The sequence below is a fragment of the Sarcophilus harrisii genome, chromosome 2, assembly GCF_902635505.1.
Source record: "Sarcophilus harrisii chromosome 2, mSarHar1.11, whole genome shotgun sequence".
NCBI lineage: Eukaryota > Metazoa > Chordata > Mammalia > Dasyuromorphia > Dasyuridae > Sarcophilus > Sarcophilus harrisii.
The window spans coordinates 266,125,104-266,147,796 of NC_045427.1; the positions used below are offsets into that span (position 1 = coordinate 266,125,104).

The window sequence follows — 22,693 nt, forward strand, 5'->3', positions numbered from 1 at the left end:
TCATTCAGGTGTATCATTAGACTAGATGGCCATTCAGTTACCTTCTAAATCCAAAAATTCTTGAATTTTTGATCCAAGAATCTGTTAAAGTGCTCTGCCTGAAGCTAAGCAGCTAATAATTTCATGATATATTCATTCAATTACCATCTATGTGCAAATGATTCCCAAACTTATATTTCTGGGAGTCTCTCAAGTCTCTTCTTAATATCTTCTGAATGTAAGTTCTGCATTTTCATCTACCTACTAGACACTTCCTACTAGATTTCCATAGACATCACAAAAAACATGTCCAAAATAGAATTCATTATCTTTTCCCAAAAATCCATCCCTCTGCTGAAATTCTCTATTTCTGCTAATTGTATCACCAACTATCCTTCCAGTTACTGAGTTTCACAATCATTGAATTATTCCCAATTCTTAACTGTTCTTTACCCCATAATTAATTGCCAAGTCTTCATTCATTACACTTTTATATCTCCCTCATCCTTCTCTTTTTCTCTGATATTAGACACACCACTCTAGTTCAGGTCAACATCAGAGTCTTTCTTGAACTATTACAACAACCAAGTCCTAATACTCCTGATTCAGGTTTCTCTTCTCCAATCCATCCTCTACACAACTGCCAAAGTAATAGTCCTAAAGCATAGGTGTAATCGCAACATTTTCTTGCCAAGAAGCTCCAGTGGGCTCCCTATTTATTATTACCTCTAAGATAAAGTATGCATTCACAAGTTTGGCATTTAATATCCTTCACTCTCTGGCTCAGCCTATCTCTCTAGACTTATTGTAATAAGTTCCCTTAATTATTCCTTTCATCTATTATATGGTTTAGCCAAACCAGTCTCCTCTTACTAGACAGTCCATCTCTTGTTTAATATTTGTAAAAAAATAAATTTGTAAAAACATAAAAGATTTGGCATAATACCTAGCACACAGGTGCTATATAACTACATAATCATTTCCTCTCCTTTGTTTCTCTTGCTTTGCATAAATTATCTCCCTAGCCTGAAATACACTCCCTCTTCACCTCCATCTCTTAAAATCTTTACCTTCCTTGAAAAAGTTTAAGTGCTATTTTCCACAAGAGAGCCATCTTGATTCCTTTTCCTTCCCCTCCCCCAAAGAAATAACCTTGTATTTATTTTATGAATAGGATTTAGTTATATGTATACCTATGGTTTCTTTCCTATTTGAGAGCAGAGATTGTTTCATTTTTGGTATGTGTTTGCAAGTATTATCATCTCCATTTTAAGTTGAGAAAACTGAGGCTAAATGATATGCCTACAATTTTAACCCTGAGGCATAATTCCAACCAGCTCTCCAACTTCAACTCACTCTCACCTCTAAACTAAGCTACTAATATACATTTTGCCAGATTGCTTGCATTGATGTCTGTAACATAAATAAGTTAACCCAAATTGTAAGGGAAAAAGTTAAATTTTCTCTATTATGTTATTCCAAAACAGCTGCACATCATTTTCAGATGCTTTTAGTTTAGTACGTCTGCCTATCTTATTATTAGAAATCAATTATCAAAATTTATGAATACCTGTCAGCCCTCCCCCAATAGTGACCTGCGAATAGCATTGCTTTATGTCTGTAAGGAAAAAAATTCATGATACCACTTTTTAGATACTTGGTCATATAGTAATTGATCTACTTAACAAGATACATATTAATTAAAGAAAGAGTCAAAGGTGTTTTGAATAAGCATGATTTTTGTGTCTAACTATTGCACATTTATCCAATAAAGAACTACAGTGGAAGACAAGATTTGCCTTTAAGAAACTTGTGATCTAGCCAAGGATACATAGTATTCGTATACTGACCAGAAAAAGATAGAAACTTTTAAAATCAATGTATAAATAAATGAAAATGAACAAGCCTAGGTTCTTGATTTCGTCTCTGGAAACTGAAATACCCTGCAGGTGGATACAGGCTAGAACTGTGATAGGCAGGAGGTAGCAGGAAATCCCTGTATAAGACAAATTACTAAATTCCTTTATAGATAATGAATGCGACAGTATACTCAACCTCCAGGCTGTCAATTTCTATATTTCTCCACGGTTTTGATCCCACGGGACCTTTTTGTACATTAGGTAACTAAACTAGAGGTGCTGTTTGGGCATCAGGTGGGAGGCTGTAAGGGAAAAAGAGCTCGGCATTTGGAATCTGAGGACTTAAGTTTGAATGCTGTCCTTATCCCATCAACCTCAGCATCCGTTTTCTTCCTTGTAAAATGAAGGGGTTGGACTGGATAGCCTCCAAGGTCCCTTTCAGTTAGAGACCTACTACAGGGAGTTGAGAAGTCTGGGTTTTCTTCTTCGTCTCCCCTTCCCCACCCCAATTGTAAGACTGATAGTTGATAGACACGTCGGTTCCTCCCTCGAGGCCTCAGTTTCCTCCTCTGTAAAACGTGAAGGGGCCAGGCAGCGCGCTCCGAGGATTCCAATGTATGACTCTGCGCGGGTCCCCATTGTGACTGCGCTCCGGACCCCAGCCGGAGAGCCGGCGGAACCTTGGCCGGACTCAGGACCGGCGCCTTTCGCCCGGGAGCAGCACAGGGGCCGGGCCCGAGCGGCGCCGATGCTCCTGCCACCCCTTCTTTGCTTCGATTTACCTCTGGAGAAAAGGAGCGCTCTCTCTCTGTTCCCGCCTGGAATCGGTGGGAAGGACGCGAGTCTAGGAGCCAGGAGGAAGGTGAGGGACAAGAGGGAAGAGATGACTGGGAGCGAGGGGGCCGCCCTGGGGTTCAGGGCATTCACACCTCCAGCCCCCTGGCTGCTTTGGGCACTACGTGAGCATGAACGAATGAATGCACGAAGGAGAGGGTAGTGTCCGGGTGACGCGTGTGCTACGTGTGTGTGTGTGTGTAAGGCCAGAAAGTACCAGTGCTTTGTGTGCAAGCTGTGTGTGTGTGTGCGCGTGTGTGTGAGGTGTATTGTGTTGTGTGTACGGGCAAGGTGTTCGCTGGTGACATTTGTTCTACAAGTTTAAAAAAAGGATGTGTGTGGGTATGTGTGCGTAAGGCCAAGGAGTTCCTTGCTGACCGTATGCGAAAATATGTGAGTGTGAGTGTGTGCATGTGTGTGTAAAAGTGTGTGGAGGATCGGGGAATTCTCTGGTGACCTGGGTTCGAGAAATGGCGTGTCAAAAGAGTGTGTAGGAGACAGAGGTAATTTTTCCTGAGGACGGAGCGTGTGGGAAAGGTGGGGAGCGGTCAGGGTGACTGTGTGTGCCAGGGACCTCTCCTTGACAAGTGTGCGAGGAAGGGGTTTCCTAGAAAGAGGAGGAAGGGTCCCGATTCCTAAAACAGTGTGTGCAAGGGGCGTCCTCTTGGGGGCGTAGGGGAAGGAAGGAGGGAGAGACAACAGAGACAGACCGACCCAAACACACAGAACTCAGACACAGAGACAGAGACAGCAAGCGCTAGGGAGGCTAGTTTGTGTGGGGGGTATGGAGGTGGGTGTATATGATGCGACAGGCTTCCCAGTGACGACGCTGTGTGTGAAGTGGGTGTCTGTCGGTCCTCCTTGACATGGCTCTGTAGGTGTATATGTGTATAGGCAGGGGCTGGGGCGGGACGGAGATGGCATTCTTCCCGAGTAAGGCTGTGCGTGCGTTTGGTGTTTCTCGCGAAGGGGGAGCGTTTAGGAAGGGAGATGTGTAAGGGACGTGACAATGTGTTTATGGGGGTGTCTTTCCTCCTTGACAAAGGTTTGTGTGCATGGGAGTGAGTGAGTGTGTGTGCGAACGTATGTTCCGGACAGAGACCAGAGGAGGTGTAAGAAAGCGTGTGGCGGGTGCATGGGGTGCAAAAGTCATTCCCTGTGACTGTATGTGTGCCAGAGGCGTTTCTCGAGCCTCCCGGGCGTGTGGAATTGATAAAGGGACGTTCTCAGGGACGCCTCTCCTCTTTCCCGGGCCCTCTCCCTGTAGCGTATTGGTCGGTTCAATCTCTTCGTCCACCTGGCCCACCTGAAGTCCCGCCTCCTCCGCCCTCAGTTTCCGTGCGGCCTGGTTCCGCCCTCTCCCCGTGGCGTCAGGAGGGAGGCGGAGCTCAGTGCGGTCGGCGCGCCTAATTCCCGCGACTTGTAAGGGGCGGAGCCTCGGGTGGGGTCTTGGGCCCGGGCCTGACGCTCCGCCGCCGTCCCGGCGTGCCCCGCGCTGGCCAGCGAGAAGCTCTTCGGTGACTCACCACCCGCCCTCTCGCGCTCTCCTTTCCTCTTCTCTCCCTCCCGCACTCACACACACCGGGCCCGAGATGGCGGCGGCGGCGGGGGACTCGGACTCCTGGGGTAAGGGGACGTGCCGAGTGGTGGAGGGCAGGGGGGGAGGGGTGCCTCAGTGTCCTTTGCCCGTACGCTGTTAGTCCCTAACGTGGCTCTCTCTTCCTCCTTTCCATAGACGCGGACACGTTCTCGGTGGAGGAGCCGGTGCGGAAGGCGGGGGGCGCGGCCGGCGGGGACCGCTGGGAGGGTGAGGATGAGGATGACGACGTCAAGGTGGGTGCGAGGCCGGGCGGGACTGGCGGGGGGAGGGGAGAGGAGTGTGTGGCGGAGGCCCGGACCCGGGCCACCGCCAAGTCCCGTCCCTCTGGGCCGTGGAGTTCGCTCCGGCCTGCTGGCAGGGCGGACCGCCGTTTCCGGGTAGTGGCGCCCTTGCCTCCCCAGGCCCCCATCTCGGGCCGGGGCGCGCCGCCCGGTCTGTCCTTTCCCCTCCCATTCCCGGACACCCGGGCCAGAGGCACGCGGCCGCGGCCTGCTTCTATCGGCAGCCCTGGCGTCCGGGTCGGCGGCCGCCCGGCCCCTTCCCTCCGAGTGCCCTTCGCTTGGGCCCGGGGTGCCTGGCGCCCGCCCGGGGGCCAGCAGAGGTGACCCCCTCCCCATCCGGCCCGGCCCACACATCTGCTCCCGGATGGCTTTCTGGAAAGGGCTTGGTTGGAAGGTTGAGGCCCGGGACATGTTCCATCTGGGAATCCCGGGGAAGAGTCCTCACCTGGCCTTTTTCTCCACACTCGCGGTCAGTGACTCACTTCAGGGTGTCTGAAGTTTCCAGTTCTGTCCTGTTGGTGTAGCTTTAGCAGCAGAGTCTAAGGAGCAGCTGATGGGTTCGATGAATTTACATATGTGAAGACATTTTGGGAGCTTTGCTTTCCTCAATTCCTAGACCATCCCCTTGCCAGTGTTACTTAGAATAAGACGAAAAGCTACCCACTTTTCTGGTGAAGGAATTTAGCAATGAAATATACAGGAAGGTGGAAGAAGTAATAAATGCTCCAAGTAATCCACACGGGCAACCAAAGAAATGTAGAGTTGGCAGGAGGGTTTATTTATCGCTACACATGAAAAATACAAAAAAAAAAAAAAAAACCCAACCCAGATGGAATGAAAACTTTTGCTATTTGGATATTGGAATGTTGAAAAGGCAGTGAGGACTTTTAAGTGAGGAAGATAAATTTGAATTTCTTTCATCTCTTCCCACCAGATGTATGCTTTCTGAAAAGTGTGCCATTTTAATCATGAGGCCAGTCATGTGCTTTTAGGAAACTCTTCCAAGTATTTTATTTTGAAGATTTTAATTCTTATGTCCAGAGTGGCAAGGATTTAAAGCTTAACAAAGTAGTGGAATTCTTAAAATATTTCAGCAGATTTTTATATATGTGTGAAGTTGAAAGTTATTTCCCCATTACCTGTTCAGCAGACCTTAAAAATTAAAACGTAATAAGCATACACTTAATAGAGAATTCTCTGGCTTCTCTTTTTCAGTGTTCAGATTCATACACATACTCCCAAATGGCCAAGAACACTTAAAAGATACTGTAAAATTTATTTTATTTTTTTACTATTATTTAACTCTGCCATGTAGTAATGTAGAAAAATTTTAAGCAGTGAAAGTGAGGGTTAGAATTAGAGGAAGAGTTAAAAGAATTTTAAGAATGGTCAGAAGAAAGATAAAGGTTAAAATTTGAAAAAATGAGAAGTAAACGAAATCATGCATGTACTTGAACCAGCTTATTTTCCCCTGGAGAGTTGATACAGGACCCACATGATTGTCATTGAAAAGTAGGGATAGAATAGTATTGGACTTTACAGTTAAACCTGCATTCAGAGCTTCCTGACTGGGGACAAATCATTCTCCTAAGACTCTTAAATTATAGACCGATTGCTGCGTTGGTGGAGGGAGTTCCCACACATACTGAAGAAACCACAGGCCCTTTATGCAATGTTGAAATGACATTGGATTTTGTTGACCTTAGTAAAAGAATGTTTTTGTATTCTGGTGTGTATTCTTAAAAGAAATATCTATTGATTTATATTACATTCTTAAGCTTCATTGAATAAGTCTTCCATGGAATACTTTGAACTAGTTGTCTCTTCATTTTAATTCAATTTCAGCATCAAAATAGAGCTTAGATTGGGTGAAGTTGTAAACCCATTTAGAACCCTTGTCTCATTTAGTCAGCAATTATTTATTTCTAGTTAATATAATGTACTTTAATTTTCTAAAGCAGGACTTAGCACATTTTCTTAGATTTTGGAGTTATTCCAAAAATGTAGGAGCCAAATGAATGTCATCTTTCAAAGAACAAAAAAGGGGAAAGGGGTGTGTAAAGGCAACATCACCATTGGGCTTATCATAGTCTCAAATCCAGATTCAAATTATGCTTGGGCTGGGGATGGGAGAGTAGTATACATACAGAAGGGTTTTAATGGTTCCTCTGAAGATACTTATCATGTTTTAATTCTTGGGATTCTAATGACTTATGGATGGGCAGTTTTCTTCACTTTGTTTTTCCCCAAATGCGTACAGTCAGACCTCAAACTGAGAAATCTTGTCAATGTGTCAGTGATTGAAAATCCTCTATGTTGGTTTCTATTGCACTCTGAACTGAATTAGCCACTGTTGTGGACTACCTTTCAAGTTACTATGATAATGAAATATAAATATACATGAGGGGAGTTCAGGTTTGGGGTTCAATGTGACTGACTCAAAATGTTTTTAACAACCGAGTTCACAGAATTTGCCAAGCTATCATTAAGAGCATCTAGGACTTTTATGATCATAGTCCTTATTAAGTACAAATTTTATGTTTGAATTGAAATATATTATACACTCATTTGTATTGAACTCTTTTTTACTCTGAAAATGATCTCACACTGAAAAAATAAGGGTTATTGATAATATTAAACTAGAGTTGAGGACTGTTAGGTAATTGGTTTTGCTGGTAACCAGGGTGTTTTTTTTTTGTTTTTTTTTTAAGTATAATGTTAGTTTTTGACAAAGTGTATAGATGTTAAGTTGGGAGGGTAGAAAATTATAATCCTTACAATATGGAAAACCTAACTTTCTGGTGAAATGGGCCTTTACACCAACATCTGTAGTAAAACTGGAATTATTATTAATTCAAGAATTAGGGTTTAACAATATAAATTTATGTGGATTTTAAGTGTTACTTTGTAACATCCTGAGAAAGGCAGCTTGGGGATTTGTAGGTAGTATTGTATTCTCAGCTTTAATAGTAGACTTTAAATTATATTAGTCTTGTCTTTTCTAAAACCTATTCTGCAGATGACTGCTTATAGACTTCTGTGGAATTCTGTCTCACAAAGGGAAAGCTTGTGGTCCTTTTAACATTTATGCAAAATTTTTGGTGCATTGATGTCTGCCATTTGGGCTTTACTGGCCAGGAAGAAAAGACCACATTCCACTTCTGATGGTAAGGGAGAAAAATGCAGGTTAACATGTGTCATTGAGATTTGATCTATATTTCTGGGGCTATGGATGAGTAGGCTGGCTGATAGGTGCTTTATTCCACCTTAAGAAGATCTGTTGTCTGTTGAGTAGTAGGTTCCCCATCCTCTACCCTGCCCCAAGAAATTTGGTTTCCCATCATTAATTTAGGAAAACTTATTCTATGTATCTAGAACCATCGCAAGCACCATGCTTTTTTTCCTTAACAAGATTTTCAGTAATCATGAAGAACTGATTCTTTCTGGTTGTCTTAAACTCTTTCCTTTTGCAAATCAAGAACCTTGCTCCAATAATAATTAAATAATTTTAAATAATAATTTTAAAGTTGCCAGAATTAGAAAAATTTTAAAGGTTCTAAAGCAGTTTTCTAAAGAAAAGGGGGGGGGGTGTTTCAGAGAAATGTGAAATTACTTAGAAATAGTAGGGAAGGTTGGGCACCCTGCCAGGAGGCAGATAATTTTAAGTATACTTTAGCCAAATTTCAAATTAAATTTTTATGGACCAGTATTTCCAACATTTTCAGTTCTGGCTTATTCAAACAGTTCACTTGTTTAATGTTCACTGACTTGATTTTTGATTTTTCTACAACGTGAGAAATTTAGACATAGGCCATTGGAGAACATTATGTAGTCCTAGGGTCTAATATTATTAGCATTTTACATATGGGAGGAGTTCCATATGTATTTGTTTAAATAATCACAAGTAGAGTTTATTAAGGAAAATGCTTCTTTACCTCCTCTTGGTTAGCATAGTTATAAATTTGTTTTGAAGTGAAGATACTTATTTGGAATGGGGCTCGAAAAGTAACTAAACCGCATGTCCTTTGATCCAGTGATTTATCTACTCAGTTTGTACCTTGAAAGAAATTAAAGAAAGGAAAAGGACTTCTTTGTACAAAAAATATTTATATCTTTACTTATTGACATCAATAAGTAGCTACTAAAGGGGTAGCTATCAATTGGATATGGCTGAATTAGATCATTGTATATAAACATAATGGAAAACCATTATGTGGTAAGAAATGAAAAGGGAAAGGTGGTTTCAGAGAAACCTGGGGAGACCTACATGAACTCTGATGCAGAGTGAAGCAGAACTAGGAGAACAATTCCCCTTCTAGAAGACTTCGTTCAATATAATGGTTTTTTAATGCTTCTCAGGTTTAGGTTCATCTTAGGTCCCAGAGAAAAGAGAGCAGTTGAAATCGTGGTTACCCAAGTAAGAGCAAGAAAGAACATTGGTTTCAATTTTTAAAAATCCTTTCAGGTACTTGCTGACTTAAAAAGACAAAAGAATGATTGAATCTTTTGTTATATTCAGAATTGGAGAGCCAAATTGCCCCTCATCATCATCACTGTTCTCTCTTATCCTTTAAACAGACTTCAACCAATTCTCCTAAATGTAGTGGTAGCTGTGCCTATCTATTGTGGATGATGTTATGACTTGTAAGCAGCAAATTTTGGATATACCACCAATACTATCTTTTTTAAAGGAATTGTTGGAGTAGAAAATATAGAGGCAATATGCTCCCTTGTTACACACTGGAGAAGTATAATCTGATAAAGAGCTGATTAAAGTCTGAATTGACATAGAAGTGTAGAATATTAAATGGAGCTAAGGCCCAGGGGATGAAATGAATTAGCTGCTGAGAAAGGATCTTTGGTTTTCTAATACCCAATCCAGGCACTTATAGCCATAGTTGCCAAAGATTTATTAGAAAAATTCCCTCTAACCACTTAGCCTCTATTCCCTTTTATCATGTTCAAGCTATCGTATGCATCCTCCTTGCTTTGTGCTTTCTTTATGAGTGGTGAGTAAAGAATATAGCTTCTTTGGCCCACACCCCCTCCCTTTTAAAAATTTTGAGTAAAGCAAAAAATTGGAAACTTGAGTAGCTGCTTGTCAACTAGAGAATGGCTGAATAAATTGTGATATGTAACTATTTTTCTATGGAAAATGATGAGAGCAGAATGCGCTCAGAAAAACTACTCTGTGAACTCAAGCAAAGTGAAAGACTGCTTTTCTCGGCTATATAGTGATCCATGACTATTCTGGAGGACTTTTGATGAAAAATCCTATCCATACCCATAGAAAGAACTGATTGTATGAATAGAGATTGAAACCTCCTTTCTCTTATGTCCCCTGTCTTTTTTTTTTTTTTTTTTGTTCTCGAGGACTGTTTTTTTAGAAGGGGGAATCTGTTTTCTTTTTACAACATGACTTATATGGAAATGTTTTGTGTAACTTCACACGTGCTTTTTTAATGGAAGCTGAGGGTGGGGATAAGGGACAAAATCTAGGATTCAAAGTTTTAAAAACAAATGTAAAAATTATTTTAAATGTAACTGGTGGGAAATTAAAATATTAATAAAAAATTTTTCTGTGAAACAGTGAGTTGAACAGGATGAACAGTCATGGATGGATTTCAATCTGTATCCTAGATCTCGTTATCTTTCTCCAAAAACTTCCCCTGTTTGAACTCCTATTTCTGTCCAGGACACTGCCATCCTTATAGTTACCCAAGTTTGCAACATCAGTGTTATCTTCTACTTCTCACTTTCATTCACTCCATAAATCCAAATAATTTCCAGATTTTATTGTTTCTACACATCTAGCATCTCTTTTCTTTTTTCCCCCCTAACCAGCCATTGCCATACAACAACTATATTATTTGAGTGGCTTCCTAATTGATCTTCCCTGACTCCAATCAATATTCTATATACCTGCCAAAATGCAAGTCTTACTTGTCACACAATTTTTTTCTTACTTTGGAAACTCTATTGACTCCTTCTATGATAAAATATAAATTCCTGGCATTTAAAACACTAGATAACCTCAGTTTACTTTTTAAGACTTGGTATACATTACTGTGCTCCTTGGACTCACAGAGTACACGCTGCACTTTGTACACAGTACAACAAAACTGGTCTTGTAACTCACACTTAGATAAAATTCGTATACCCAAATAGTTCTGTGATTTCATCCATTTGGGAATTTGCTCCAGCAGTACTTCCATGCTTGTCTAGTCCAGCCTTTGTGATTGTTACTTTTTTCTACCAAAATTTTGCCATAGAGTATCCACTCAGTGGGTTGGAAACTTTCTTTGTTTTTAGTATCACACAAGTTAAAGCACTGACTGTGCATCAGTAATCTTTTGCTATTGTCACTTGACTATCATTTTCTCTTCCTTTTATACATTTGCTTGATGATGTCCTATTCTTTGGAGTGCCTCATTAATATATTGTTGACCTGCTTATGCTCACCATGGGCCTCTTCATTATCTTCTTTATGGCATTCTTCAGTTTTTCAGAGGCAGTGCTGTTCTAGCTACTTAAGTAGCAGTGCCACTGAGGAAATGTTAGTATGAGCCTTTGCTTTCATGGGAATCTTGATGTCAGTAAAAGAACTTTTCAATCTCCCAAAGGCAATCCAGCACAAGTTCTTTAAAGTGCGTGTTGAAATCTGGGCAGTAGACATACGTTGTCTACTTGGTCTTGTGTGGTTGGACAGCTGATCTCTTTCAGGGATTTTGTAGGATTCCAGGGCTTTGCATAATCATAATTTCATCCTCAAATACCAATATCTGAAGGACCTTATCAAAAGGGAATTCTTCCTAATCCTAGACTCTCTACTGGATCTCTTCCAAACCAATGGCAGATAGGTTTAATGAATACACATTTATTTCTGTTTTATTCCTTGCGTAATGTGTGGTATCAGAGGTACATTAAACAGAATTATTTATGTTGTTAAGAGCCTTCCAAAAGATGAAGAGAACTTGCTTTTTTTAGATGTGGGATTTGATCCCTGGTGTGTGTATAACAAAACCATTGACTTATCAGATCTAAGATCAGCATTTGTAAAAACAACAAAAAAACTTACTTAACTATTGAAAATTTTAAAAGTGGACAACAGTAATACTAATAATATTGACCTATAATAATTTCATCCAGAAGTTGAACCAATATTAAGTTAATTATTACGAGACAACTAAGTCAAGGAAGGGCTTTAGACAGCCAAACATCTTGACTTTTGCCTCTCAGAAACTGATGGTTATCAAAAGTAAATTGGATTAGAATATGAACTCATGTACAAGATTTTATGAAGAATGGTTACAGCATTATTATCTCTCAAAACAGAAGCATGGAGAGTTTAAAAAAAAAAAAAAAAAAACCCAGCTTAATAAAGTGTGACAAGGATATTCAACTAAGCAAAAACATTCCATGAACTTTCAAGACTCAACATGGAAGGATGACTGCAAACAGAAAATGGAAAAGATTTGCAAAATCCTTTGCTTTAAACTTTTATCTATCAAGAAAAGTGTAACCATCTCATTAGGACACTAATATAGTACTTGAAGTGCTTATAGAGGGGATAGAAATGAAGAACATAGGTGGTGGGGGGGGAAATTTGATCAATAAAGAGAGATCCATGCTAGAGACATTAACATTTGTGAGGACATAGAAGGACTGAGGCACCTAAAGGAGGGGAACATACCATCTATATACTGTCTGCTATTCAGTGAGTACTTCCAATCTTAAAAATCAGTGGAAAATAGAAATTGCCAAATTTAACATTTAAATAAAGGGAGCATAAATGTGCTGATTGGGTTTCCTATTCATGAGCTCTTTGTGAGCCCTTTTCTGCCTGACTACAAACTTAAAAACACTGTATGGAGTAGAGGAGTTGTAACTAGAGAATGCATAGTGAAGCCAGGGAATCTTCAATAAAGTATGGGTTTCCAGTTAAACTTCAAAAGACACATCATGGGCTTGTTTGCAGTGATCCTTCGAGAAGAACTTTGTGGGATTTAGTGGCTATTCAGAATTCTTTTTGGATGGATGTTTTTTGATTTATGCATAAATTGGATTTAAGTGAGGCAGAGTTGCATGAAGTCATTGGCCTCACTTTCTCTTCCAGAGCCATCACTGTCCAGTTGGTAGATCTAAGTCAAGATGACTGGTGATGACTTGAGATGTAGTGGATGACCTTGGTGTCTTTGATGTTAGATATATCTAAGCTCTAAGCGCTCATCCACTCATTCCACCAGGGGAAGTCTTTACATGGTTAGGAGTAGACTCACCATAAAGTTTGAGACCCATATGGCCTCTGTGCTTGCTACATCTTGGAACCTCAGGTGGACATCAGAGGAGGAAAGCAGCCTTGTGAAAGGCTCAGCAGCCCTCATCCCAGAGGTATTAGTTTTCTCTGAACACATCCTATACCCTTGGATTAATGTAATATATAGAAATTGTTAGCAACACTTAGAGGTAAATGCATATTGACATTGCCTAAATTCATTGTATGATTTACTTAAGCTAAATTGTTTTTGGACTCATGATAGTGGTTTGGGCCCTTGAGAACCTGAAGTTACCAGAGAGTGGGTGATATAAAGGTGGAGTGTTGTGGGTAGTTCAAATAATGGCCAGGTAGTTTGCTTTGAAATCTGTCAAAACTAGACCTTTTTTGTAACAAAATATAAAACTAGAGCTCTAAATTGAGCACACCACAATTGAGTGGCATCCGCTCATAATCAGACTATTTGATCATCTAACTATTGGTTTGAAAAAGGAGTTCTTCTTGTTTGGCTTGTTTTCCAAGAATGCATTTAGATTTTTAGTTGTCTTATAAAACAAGCTTAATGTCATAGTTGCAGCATATTGCTTGTTTAAGCCTTTACCAGTAATTACACTTGTCTTTTTACACTGGCTAATTGTACCTTCCATTACTTGTCCTTCACCTTAACTTTATTAGATTTATCATTGTTTGCCCAGCTTGAAAGTTGGTCCTTTACAGACTTGCCTACTTTGTAGTCACTCAATAAACATTAAAGCAGCTGAGACTAATGCACAAAAGGAAATCTGTCCTCAAGAAGCATAGGATCTAATGGGGAAAGAGAAAAGATGGAAGGCATAATAAAAAATCAAAGCAGTTCAGGAATAAAGCCAGCTGAGACATGGAGTGAGAAATAGGATTTTGGAGTTCTTGCCTCTAGGGCAGAGGATACTGATGAATACCAAGGCTTTACTTTTTCCAATGATAAGCTTTCTGGGAATATGTTGGGAGTCAAAGGAGGGTAGCCAGGTAGGAGATGAAATGTCTGTTTTTTTATTTTTGTTTTATTTATGACCTGGAGTCAAGAACTTCCCCGAGTTCAAATCTGGCCTAAGAAACTTTCAAGCTGTGTAATTCTGGGCAAGTATTTCTTCATCTGTAAAGTTAGCTTGAGAAAGAAATGGCAAACTACTCCAGTATCTCTGTGAAGAAAATGGCAAATGAGATCACAGATTGGATACAATTTAAAAATGTCTCAACAAGCTTAGTTGCTCTTTCTTCTGTTGCTACCTACCTGCCCCCTAACTGGGGATTTAGAAGTACTAGGCTTCATTGGTCAGTGCTGATGAGATGTACTGATAAGATGAAGGCTGATTAGATGTCTTCTTGGATCATGCTATATCTCAGTGATGAGATTACTAGAAGTACTTGGCTCTATTGATTTCAGAGGGTGCTGATAAGGTGTGAGAACTAAGGCTGATTAGATTTCTTTTTGGATAATATTTCTCAATAATGGGATTGCTGGGGGCAAGTTGGAGGAATCAGAGAAGTCTAGCTGGGTGGCGGAAAACAAGGAAATAGATAATATAAACTAATAAGTTCTCCAACCTCTCTGTAGCAGGTTTTTTTCCCTCCTAATTCTGTCAGATAATCATGCTATTTTTAGTTCTAGGATTGCTTAGTGACTGTCCTGGGACTGGAAGTGACAGATTCAAGGAGCCCTTCCAGTATCCTATTTGTGTTTAGGGGTGTTTTAAATAATGAATAGCTTTTGGCATTATACTGTGACTTTAAATATTACAAGCTCAAATTAAGTATTTATTTTTAAATAGGTTAAATAATTACTGTAGTTTGCAGAGTATACCTTTTTTGCTTATCAAATTGTATTATATAAAATGTCTCTTCCCCCCACCTTAAGAGTTGCTGTACCCAAAAATATTGCCACCAGCTGACCAACTTGGTGATGAAGTTTCTCCAAACTTATTGAAGCTGCACATAATAAACATATCAGGCCTCTAAAAATATTTTGAATAAATGATCATTGTCTAGTGTTTGGAAATAATTTCTTTAAGGAAGGGGGTGTGTATGTGATTTGGTATAATGGAATTTGGTCCAGTTGGCTTATATAAATGTCAGATTTTTTTTTTAAATGGGATGAAAAGTTCATAATTGATCTTCAGAATTTTTAGGGATAGGCAGGTTGTTTGAATTTTTAAGATTTAATACTTTTGAATCAATTCAAAAGACACTGTTAACTTTGGCTAGATTGTCATGTCTTAGGTTAATAATTCAGCTAATGGAGGTTTTTCTCTTTAGGAAAACTGGGATGATGATGATGAAGAAAAAAAAGAGGAGACAGAGGTAAAACCAGGTGAGCCATTGGGGCTCCCTTCCATTCTTGGTGAGGTGTCTTGGTGATCTTCCAGTGTGTTACTGGCTTTGTAATAAAAAGTACTCAATTGAAAACCTTAAAATCTAAACAACAGCCACCTCTTGGTCCGCCCCCTTTCCCCCTATCCCCATCCATCTCCTCACCATCCTTTCTTGCTCATAATCTCATCTTCTCCAAATGCTTGATGTTTGATTCTTTCAGAAAAACAAGTTTTTTCCCACATTTCCGTTTAATATGGAAATTATTTTTATTTTGAATAGCGCCCAGTATGGGTGAAAATAATGAAAATCTATGATACTGTAGTGTACATTTATAAAACTAAAGAATTGTCTGATTATAAAAGCTTTATGTTGTTTTTAGAAACAAAAGTTTCAGAAAAGAAGAAAATAGCAGAGAAAATCAAAGAGAAAGAACGGCAACAGAAGAAAAGACAAGAAGAAATTAAGAAAAGGGTAAGTACAGGTATTTTAGAAGAAAATTTTTCCTATCATTTCAAATAATGTCTACTGAAGTTGATCTTTTAGGGTAGTAGATTTGCTTGAACTCAGTTTTCAATTCTGGAAAAACACAGAATCAAACATTTAAACCTGTTGCAGACCTTCTGGAAAAGTCATGACTAACTATTCAGTGGTCTTTGCCATTATTGTCTGTAGTTCTAGCATTTACTGTTCATTATCTACATTGTGCTTGCTGAGTGGAATGTGAAAGCACCCATTTCTGTGATAAATATACATTGATGTAGCTATTCTTTGGTCATTATCCAAAAGCATTTCTGAAATATTTCTAGTACTATCTCTATGTAAACGTAATAATGAAGAAAGTCATAACATCTCATCATTGTTTGTCCCTCTTTCTTTGTAGATACTGCACACATACATACATACATACATACACACACACACACACACACATATACAAACACACTTCATATCTATTACAACTACATGTCTCCATAAATACCTTTTATAATCCACTCAGATAGGCCTACTTGGTAGCAAAACTGATTATCATTGAATTATTAAATATTCAGATTTTCTAATATATTTTAGTTGCCTATGGCTTGTTGCTCCATTAGCAACAAAACGTTGCAATTGTGTTTCTAGGACACTTTTCTGAATTGAAGTGTTGTAAATTGTAAATACATAGATATCCATGGAAGATATGAACTCTTTAAAATAATACTTTCACATCTGTCTGCATCATAGTTGGAAGAGCCTGAAGAATCTAAAGAGCTTACACCAGAAGAACAATTAGCAGATAAACTACGGCTAAAGAAATTGCAGGAAGAGGCAGACCTTGAATTAGCAAAAGAAACCTTTGGTAAGCTGGTGGCATATACCTGCATGTTATCAGACTAGATATGGTGCTAGTGAAAACAAGTAACATTTACATAGTGATATCTGGAAGCAATCCTTTCTTTGGGTGTCTGAGACTAATTTATTTAAATATTAGCTAAAGATTGAGTCAATTTTTTGAAATCTCTTAGATTTAGTACTCTAGTTTATAATTGTGCACCAAATGAAAGAAAAGTAAAAAGAATTGAAATGTAGTGATTTGTGTGCTTTGATCTCATTTTTGTGTACTTGTTTTAAAAATTGCAAATATATCAAATGGAAGGTGTGTAGATTAAAGTCCTAAATATTTAGCTGGCAACAAGCCTGTCCTGTTGTCTTTTCTGGAAAAGAAAAATACATGAAAATCATTATTTCAGGAAATTTATCTCTGACCCATTTCTGTGACTAATTCCGCTTACTCCTTTTGCCAACCATGCTTTTTTTGGTAGGGGAAGATAAACATTCAAATCCATACAGCACAGGTGTGATTGGTCATAGTCCAGGAACCTATAGAAGAATTGCTCCCTATATTCCTTTGTGGTAATAAACTGTGGGAAATTGAGATATAGAAAGAATAAGATTAACAAACAGCTATAGAATCGGATACTTTTCTTATTTCTCACAATGGCCTGTGGGCAGGTTTTCAATACCTGCATGCCTGGTTTAAGCAGTTCAGTTGGTTCTATGAAAATATATTATCTCTTCAGGCTTAATATTTCCAAAAATGAAGTCATTTTTCTCTTGAACATTTTCCCTTCGAACTTGAGTTTTTCTGCTAATGATTCCACCAAGTCACTGTGGCCCAGAATAAAGGAATCATCTTTTAGTCCTCTTTCACCTTCCATAATTAGTTGCCAAATTCTTTTATGTAAAATGTTAACTTGTCTCATATATATCACTGCTTTTTACAATTTGATTCTGAATTTAGTTTTCCATTCTTAATTCATATTTTTCCTCTTCAAACACTTTTATCCAAACTAGACCCAATATGCTGATCATATCCCTTCCTAATCTCTACCTGTTGAAACTTTTAAGACTTGATTGAGGGGCCACTTGGTGAAACCTGTCTTGATAACAGAATAATTGTTTGGAAGTATGCCTCTGTGAAACTCTTAAAATAATCATTTTGTTTTATAGTGTTCTCTTACTACCCCCTCTTATTAAATTACAAGAGTTGTTCATTTTTGTCTCTCTAGGTAGTACTTATTAAATGGTTGCTGAATTGACTAGCTAAATTAATTTGGAATTCCAAATCATAAGTGTGGGGATGAGGTACTTTATTAGGATTCTTGTTACCCCTAATATCTCTCCTTCCCACTCCCCCTTTATATCTGTTCTTAAGATGGAGGCTAGCAATGATTGGATTTTGAATCAAGTTGAGAAGTGAAATCTAAGTTTGTGATTAAGATCTATAACTGGCATTCAATTGCCTTTATTTCTCTCTTTCTCATGGCCTTAGTTTTTTTTTTTTTTTTTTGTAAAATAAAGAGATGAAATAAATGATCTGTATGAGTGTTAACCTTCCAGTTCCTGAATAACATAAGGGTGCTGATGAGCCAGTCACTGATCTTTTTTCCATAGAAAATGCTTTATTAAGTAATAATTTCAATTGAATTGTTATGGATATTCTTGTAAACCAGGGGTGTCAACTCCAATAGAAATGGGGACTAGTAAACCATACATAAAGATCCCTGTGGGCTGCATACTGACTTAGAAAACTAATAGAATATAATCGAACATATTCAACATGTATTGGATTGCTAACTCTAGGGAGAGGGGATGGGAAGGAGAGAGGGAGAAAAATTTGGAATACAAGGATTTGCAAGAGTGAATGTTAAACTATCTTTGCATGTATTTTGGTAATAAAAAATTATTTAAAATAAGAAAAACAACACTCCACTTTAGCATTATCTGTGTTGTTGAATTTTTATTTTGTTAAAAAGATTTCCCAATTACATTTTAATCTGTTTCAGGACACAACTAGGCTCCATTTGACACCTCTACTATAAATCATGGTGTGGGTGGTAGCTTTAAATCGCCATCTAATTACAGGGGTACACTGGGGTACAGCATTATTTTACACAGAGGCTTGAGGAATACTGCATTTTTGTGCTTTAAAGTGATTGCTGATATGTTTTTGTTTTGTTTTGTTTTTGAGGGGGGGGTACAGGTAAAAGGCCCCCCCCAAAAAAAAAATCTACACTAAGTATAGTATTTTAGGGAGGCAAGGGAGGTATGGTAGGGGAAAAAAAGCATTTAGTACAATAGTCAGACATTTGCCATTGTCATTTCACTTTTAAAATTTCAGTTTTTGTGAAAGCTTTTTAAATGTTAGCTTACAATAATGATGTGTCATTTCATATATTTTTAATTTTAAATAAATAAAATGATGGTATTCACTTACATAGTATTCACTTCTGTCTTCCATTTAACCTGTGTTTAGCTTTTAGAAAGAGTTATATTGGTTTTTAGAGAACAGGCAAAAAAGACCTTGCCCTTAGTGTTTTGTTTTTGTTTTTATGGGGGAAACCTATTACCTAAGAACTGATAAATAAAGAATATATAACATAATTTTACATATTACTATTGTGTTCCATGGTAATCATTAGGGCAAGGGGAAGGAAGGAAAAAAATTTACATAATTTCATTGTATATTTGAAAGGAAGAGCAAATTCTGCATAATAGATCTACAGTTTTCATGTTCAGTCATCTTTTTTATTGTACTTTTGTTATGGAAATTTTTCCGTAAATTATTTAAAAAAAAATTTTCTCTACTTTAACTACCTTTTTTACCTTGGGCTGTATGTACTCAATGTGAATAAACCTTTCCCTCTAATTTGGAGTTTATGCAACTGACAAGCTTTTTCTGACAACTTCTCAAATTGGCATTTTCACTGTTTTCTCTTACAGGTGTTAATAACACAGTCTGTGGTATAGATGCCATGAACCCCTCTTCAAGAGATGACTTCACAGAATTTGGCAAGTTACTAAAAGATAAAATTACACAGTATGAAAAATCTCTATATTATGCCAGTTTCTTGGAAGCATTAGTTCGAGATGTGTGTATTTCATGTAAGTAACATCTTTGGCACATTGAAATTCAAACAGCAGTAGCATGAGAATATAGAAGTGATTTTGATGACTTAAAACTGACTTGGTTAGGGGATTATTTTGGGAATCTTTCGAACACACCCAGGAGCAACTGGTGGCTATATTTGTGACATGTTGTTAAGGCCAGCTTGTTAATGTTTTACAGTTGCTTCCTGAAAAGAAATTTAGGTGTCTGTCATAGTAGCTAATAAAATATTGTGCTGCTTTTTTTTTTTTTTTTTTTTTTTAATAATTGTGCCTCTTGTGTTGATTTTTAGGAAGAAAGGAAAGTAGTAAGATGATATTAAGTCATTGTTTTGGAAACAAATTTTAGATGCAAAACATTTGATCACTTTAGTTTATGGAAGATGCAGGCATGGAATTACTGAGATTACTGAGCATGGAAGACTTTCTCTAATGCTACTGGAAGAAGCCTAAAAGACAATCAGACTGAGACTAGTTTCTGGGTCACATAATTTCTCTGTGTCCAGTTTGATCTTGATAATTAAGCACTTTTTTTCTCCCTTGAACAATAGCAAAAGAAAATTCTTCTAACATTCATAGTTAAGGAAAACAAGTTCTCAAATTGACCATATCCAAAAATGTATTTATCTTGTTCTGCATAGCTTTGATGTTTCTTGTTCAGACCTTTAGTTTTGAGGGAAACTAAGTTTATTTTCATTTTTCTTTTTAAGTGGAAATTGATGATTTGAAAAAGATTACTAATTCATTGACAGTGCTATGCAGTGAAAAACAGAAACAAGAAAAGGTAAGTAAAAAGATAGATTTTTTTTTTTTTTTAAAGCGTGGATTATAGCAGTTTTTGAATTCTTACATGCTTAAAAGATTTTAAAAAACAGTTAAAAGATGTTTATTTGATGCACTTTCCTGAAATAAAAACAAAAAGCCTTAAATTGGAGAGAGGCTCTCTTATTTATATTACAGTGGTATGGAGTAGTCTACGTAAGGGTTGGTTTAAAAAAAAAAAAAATGGTTTACAGGTGTGACTGAACCCTTTACTTTGGCCAGAAATTCCTTTCATGTTCAAATACCTTGATGGTATCTCTTTAACAGAACACAGTACCTCCAAGCATCAAAACATAATGTGAAGTTCACTAAATACCTGCATTCTGTTATAAATTGCATGTATTTCAGGGGTCTTAATTAATAGAAATTGTCCAAACTTAAAGTTTGGCAGCTGGCATTTTTCTGTGAGTTGGAATAGTTATGGGGTTTGAGGGTATTTTGTTAGGTAATTATGTGGGCTTGTGACTCAAAGTTTTTCCTCTGACACCTGGGATGAAATTGTCTGAGTGAATTCTTATAAAACAAATACTTAGCTAATTGAATCTCTCTTATCTTCAGCAAAACAAAGCCAAAAAGAAGAAGAAAGGTGTGGTTCCTGGAGGGGGATTAAAGGCTACAATGAAAGATGATCTTGCAGACTATGGTGGCTATGATGGAGGATATGTGCAAGACTTTGAAGACTTCATGTGACATTTCATCTTCTCCCCATTGTCTTCTGTTGCCCACAGTCCCTTCAACATGTAGCACAACTTCCTTTCCTTTCAGTTCTGCCAAATGCTACAATCAAAAGTGCAGTATCTTTGTGCTGGTTACTTAACCCCTTGACACTTAGGTGCTAATGCAATGGGGAACTAGGTTCTTGTTGCCAAGGGGTTAAAATCGGGAAACTCGGTTGCTACTAAATCACAGTAAAAGAAATCCTAATAATGTTGTCATTGTTGCTATCTGGTTCCAGGGCAGCAGAGTCACTAAATTGGAAACAATAGTTGCAACGTGACAAAAAAAATGTGTAGTATTTACCAGCACCATTCAATAATACAGCCTTAACCATACCTCCTTGAACTACTTCATATCTTGTCAACAAAAGCAGTTTGCAACAAGGGCATGTGGGTGTGCACCTAGTATTAAAATTGCTTTGTCTTAAGGTAGAGCGTGAGGATTTTAAAATTACATTGCAAAGAAGACTGCTTATTTCAGAGTAAGGATACTGTGCCTCAAATGGCTACTAGTTTGACATTAAAAAAAAAAAAAATTAAATGACCAAAAACCACCAACTTTGAAGCCACAGAGGTAATGTCTCCATTATTGCATTTGACAAAATCCAACTCGTGGTATTTCGAGTGTATAAACAGTCTAGTTTATATTTACCGGAATATTTCTACTGATGCAGCTCTTAAGAGGGGGGAAATTCTTGACCTGTTTTATTTGCCTGATTTAAAATGTCTGAGAAACAAAACCTTTGTTCTCCTAGGCTGAAACAGAACAACTTTCACAGGGTTTTGGCATTTCCTTTCTTTTACAAACATGCTTAAGCAAACTGCAACAGTTACTACAGTTTGGTAAATTGTTATGTTAACAATTATGACATCTGCAATGTTTTATAAAGCAACTAATTTAATAAAATCACTATTGTGAGGACTTCATTTTGTGTGTGAACTCCCAGGAAACACTTAAGTGCCCTGATGCTGATGATTTTTCAACCTGAGTTTGCTTTTGATTGAAGAAAGCATATCAAGTGGAGAGGATGGAACAGATTTCTCTTCTGTAGTTAAAAAAGAAGCCCAACAAAGATTTGTTTGCTGCTGCTTTATGAGGGGCTCAATTTTGTTATGGAATCAAGCCATTAATATGATATTGAAATTCTACAGTTGTGGGGTACTTATTCATATTCTGACATGTTGGAGAATTTAAATGCCTAAATACTGTCTCTACTATTTTGTAAGAAGCATTCTTTCACGGAGCCCTTAAATTTGAAGCTCTCAGCAGGGATGAGCATGTCTTTGTGGGGATGATTTAAGTGTTTAAATGCCTAAGAACATTTATGATAGAAGCTTAATTTCTGTATTTTTTATAGCCATTGAAGCAAAGTGGTACTGAATTGAGTTTCACTGTAATACAGCTTTGTAAACAAGGGGTAGAACCCAAAAGTTCTGTTGTTTCTAGGTTTTATAATGTCACAAGGATAGAAAGTATCAGGAGGAATGTTTTTTCATACTTGGCCTTTTTCAAAATGTACTGGGAAGAGAACACACAACAGTCCGGCTTC

General features: G+C 38.0%; 1 protein-coding gene across 1 annotated transcript; it reads left to right on the forward strand.

Moving 5' to 3' along the window:
- Window positions 1-3,564: 3,564 nt before the first annotated feature.
- Window positions 3,565-22,068, forward strand: EIF3J (eukaryotic translation initiation factor 3 subunit J). Its single transcript, XM_031952225.1, has 8 exons — window positions 3,565-4,298; window positions 4,408-4,505; window positions 15,121-15,175; window positions 15,557-15,648; window positions 16,402-16,516; window positions 19,441-19,602; window positions 20,316-20,389; window positions 20,986-22,068. The coding sequence occupies exons 1-8, from the start codon at window positions 4,265-4,267 to the stop codon at window positions 21,115-21,117; spliced, it is 762 nt and encodes a 253-aa protein (XP_031808085.1). The 5' UTR covers window positions 3,565-4,264; the 3' UTR covers window positions 21,118-22,068.
- The last annotated feature ends 625 nt before the right edge of the window (window positions 22,069-22,693 follow it).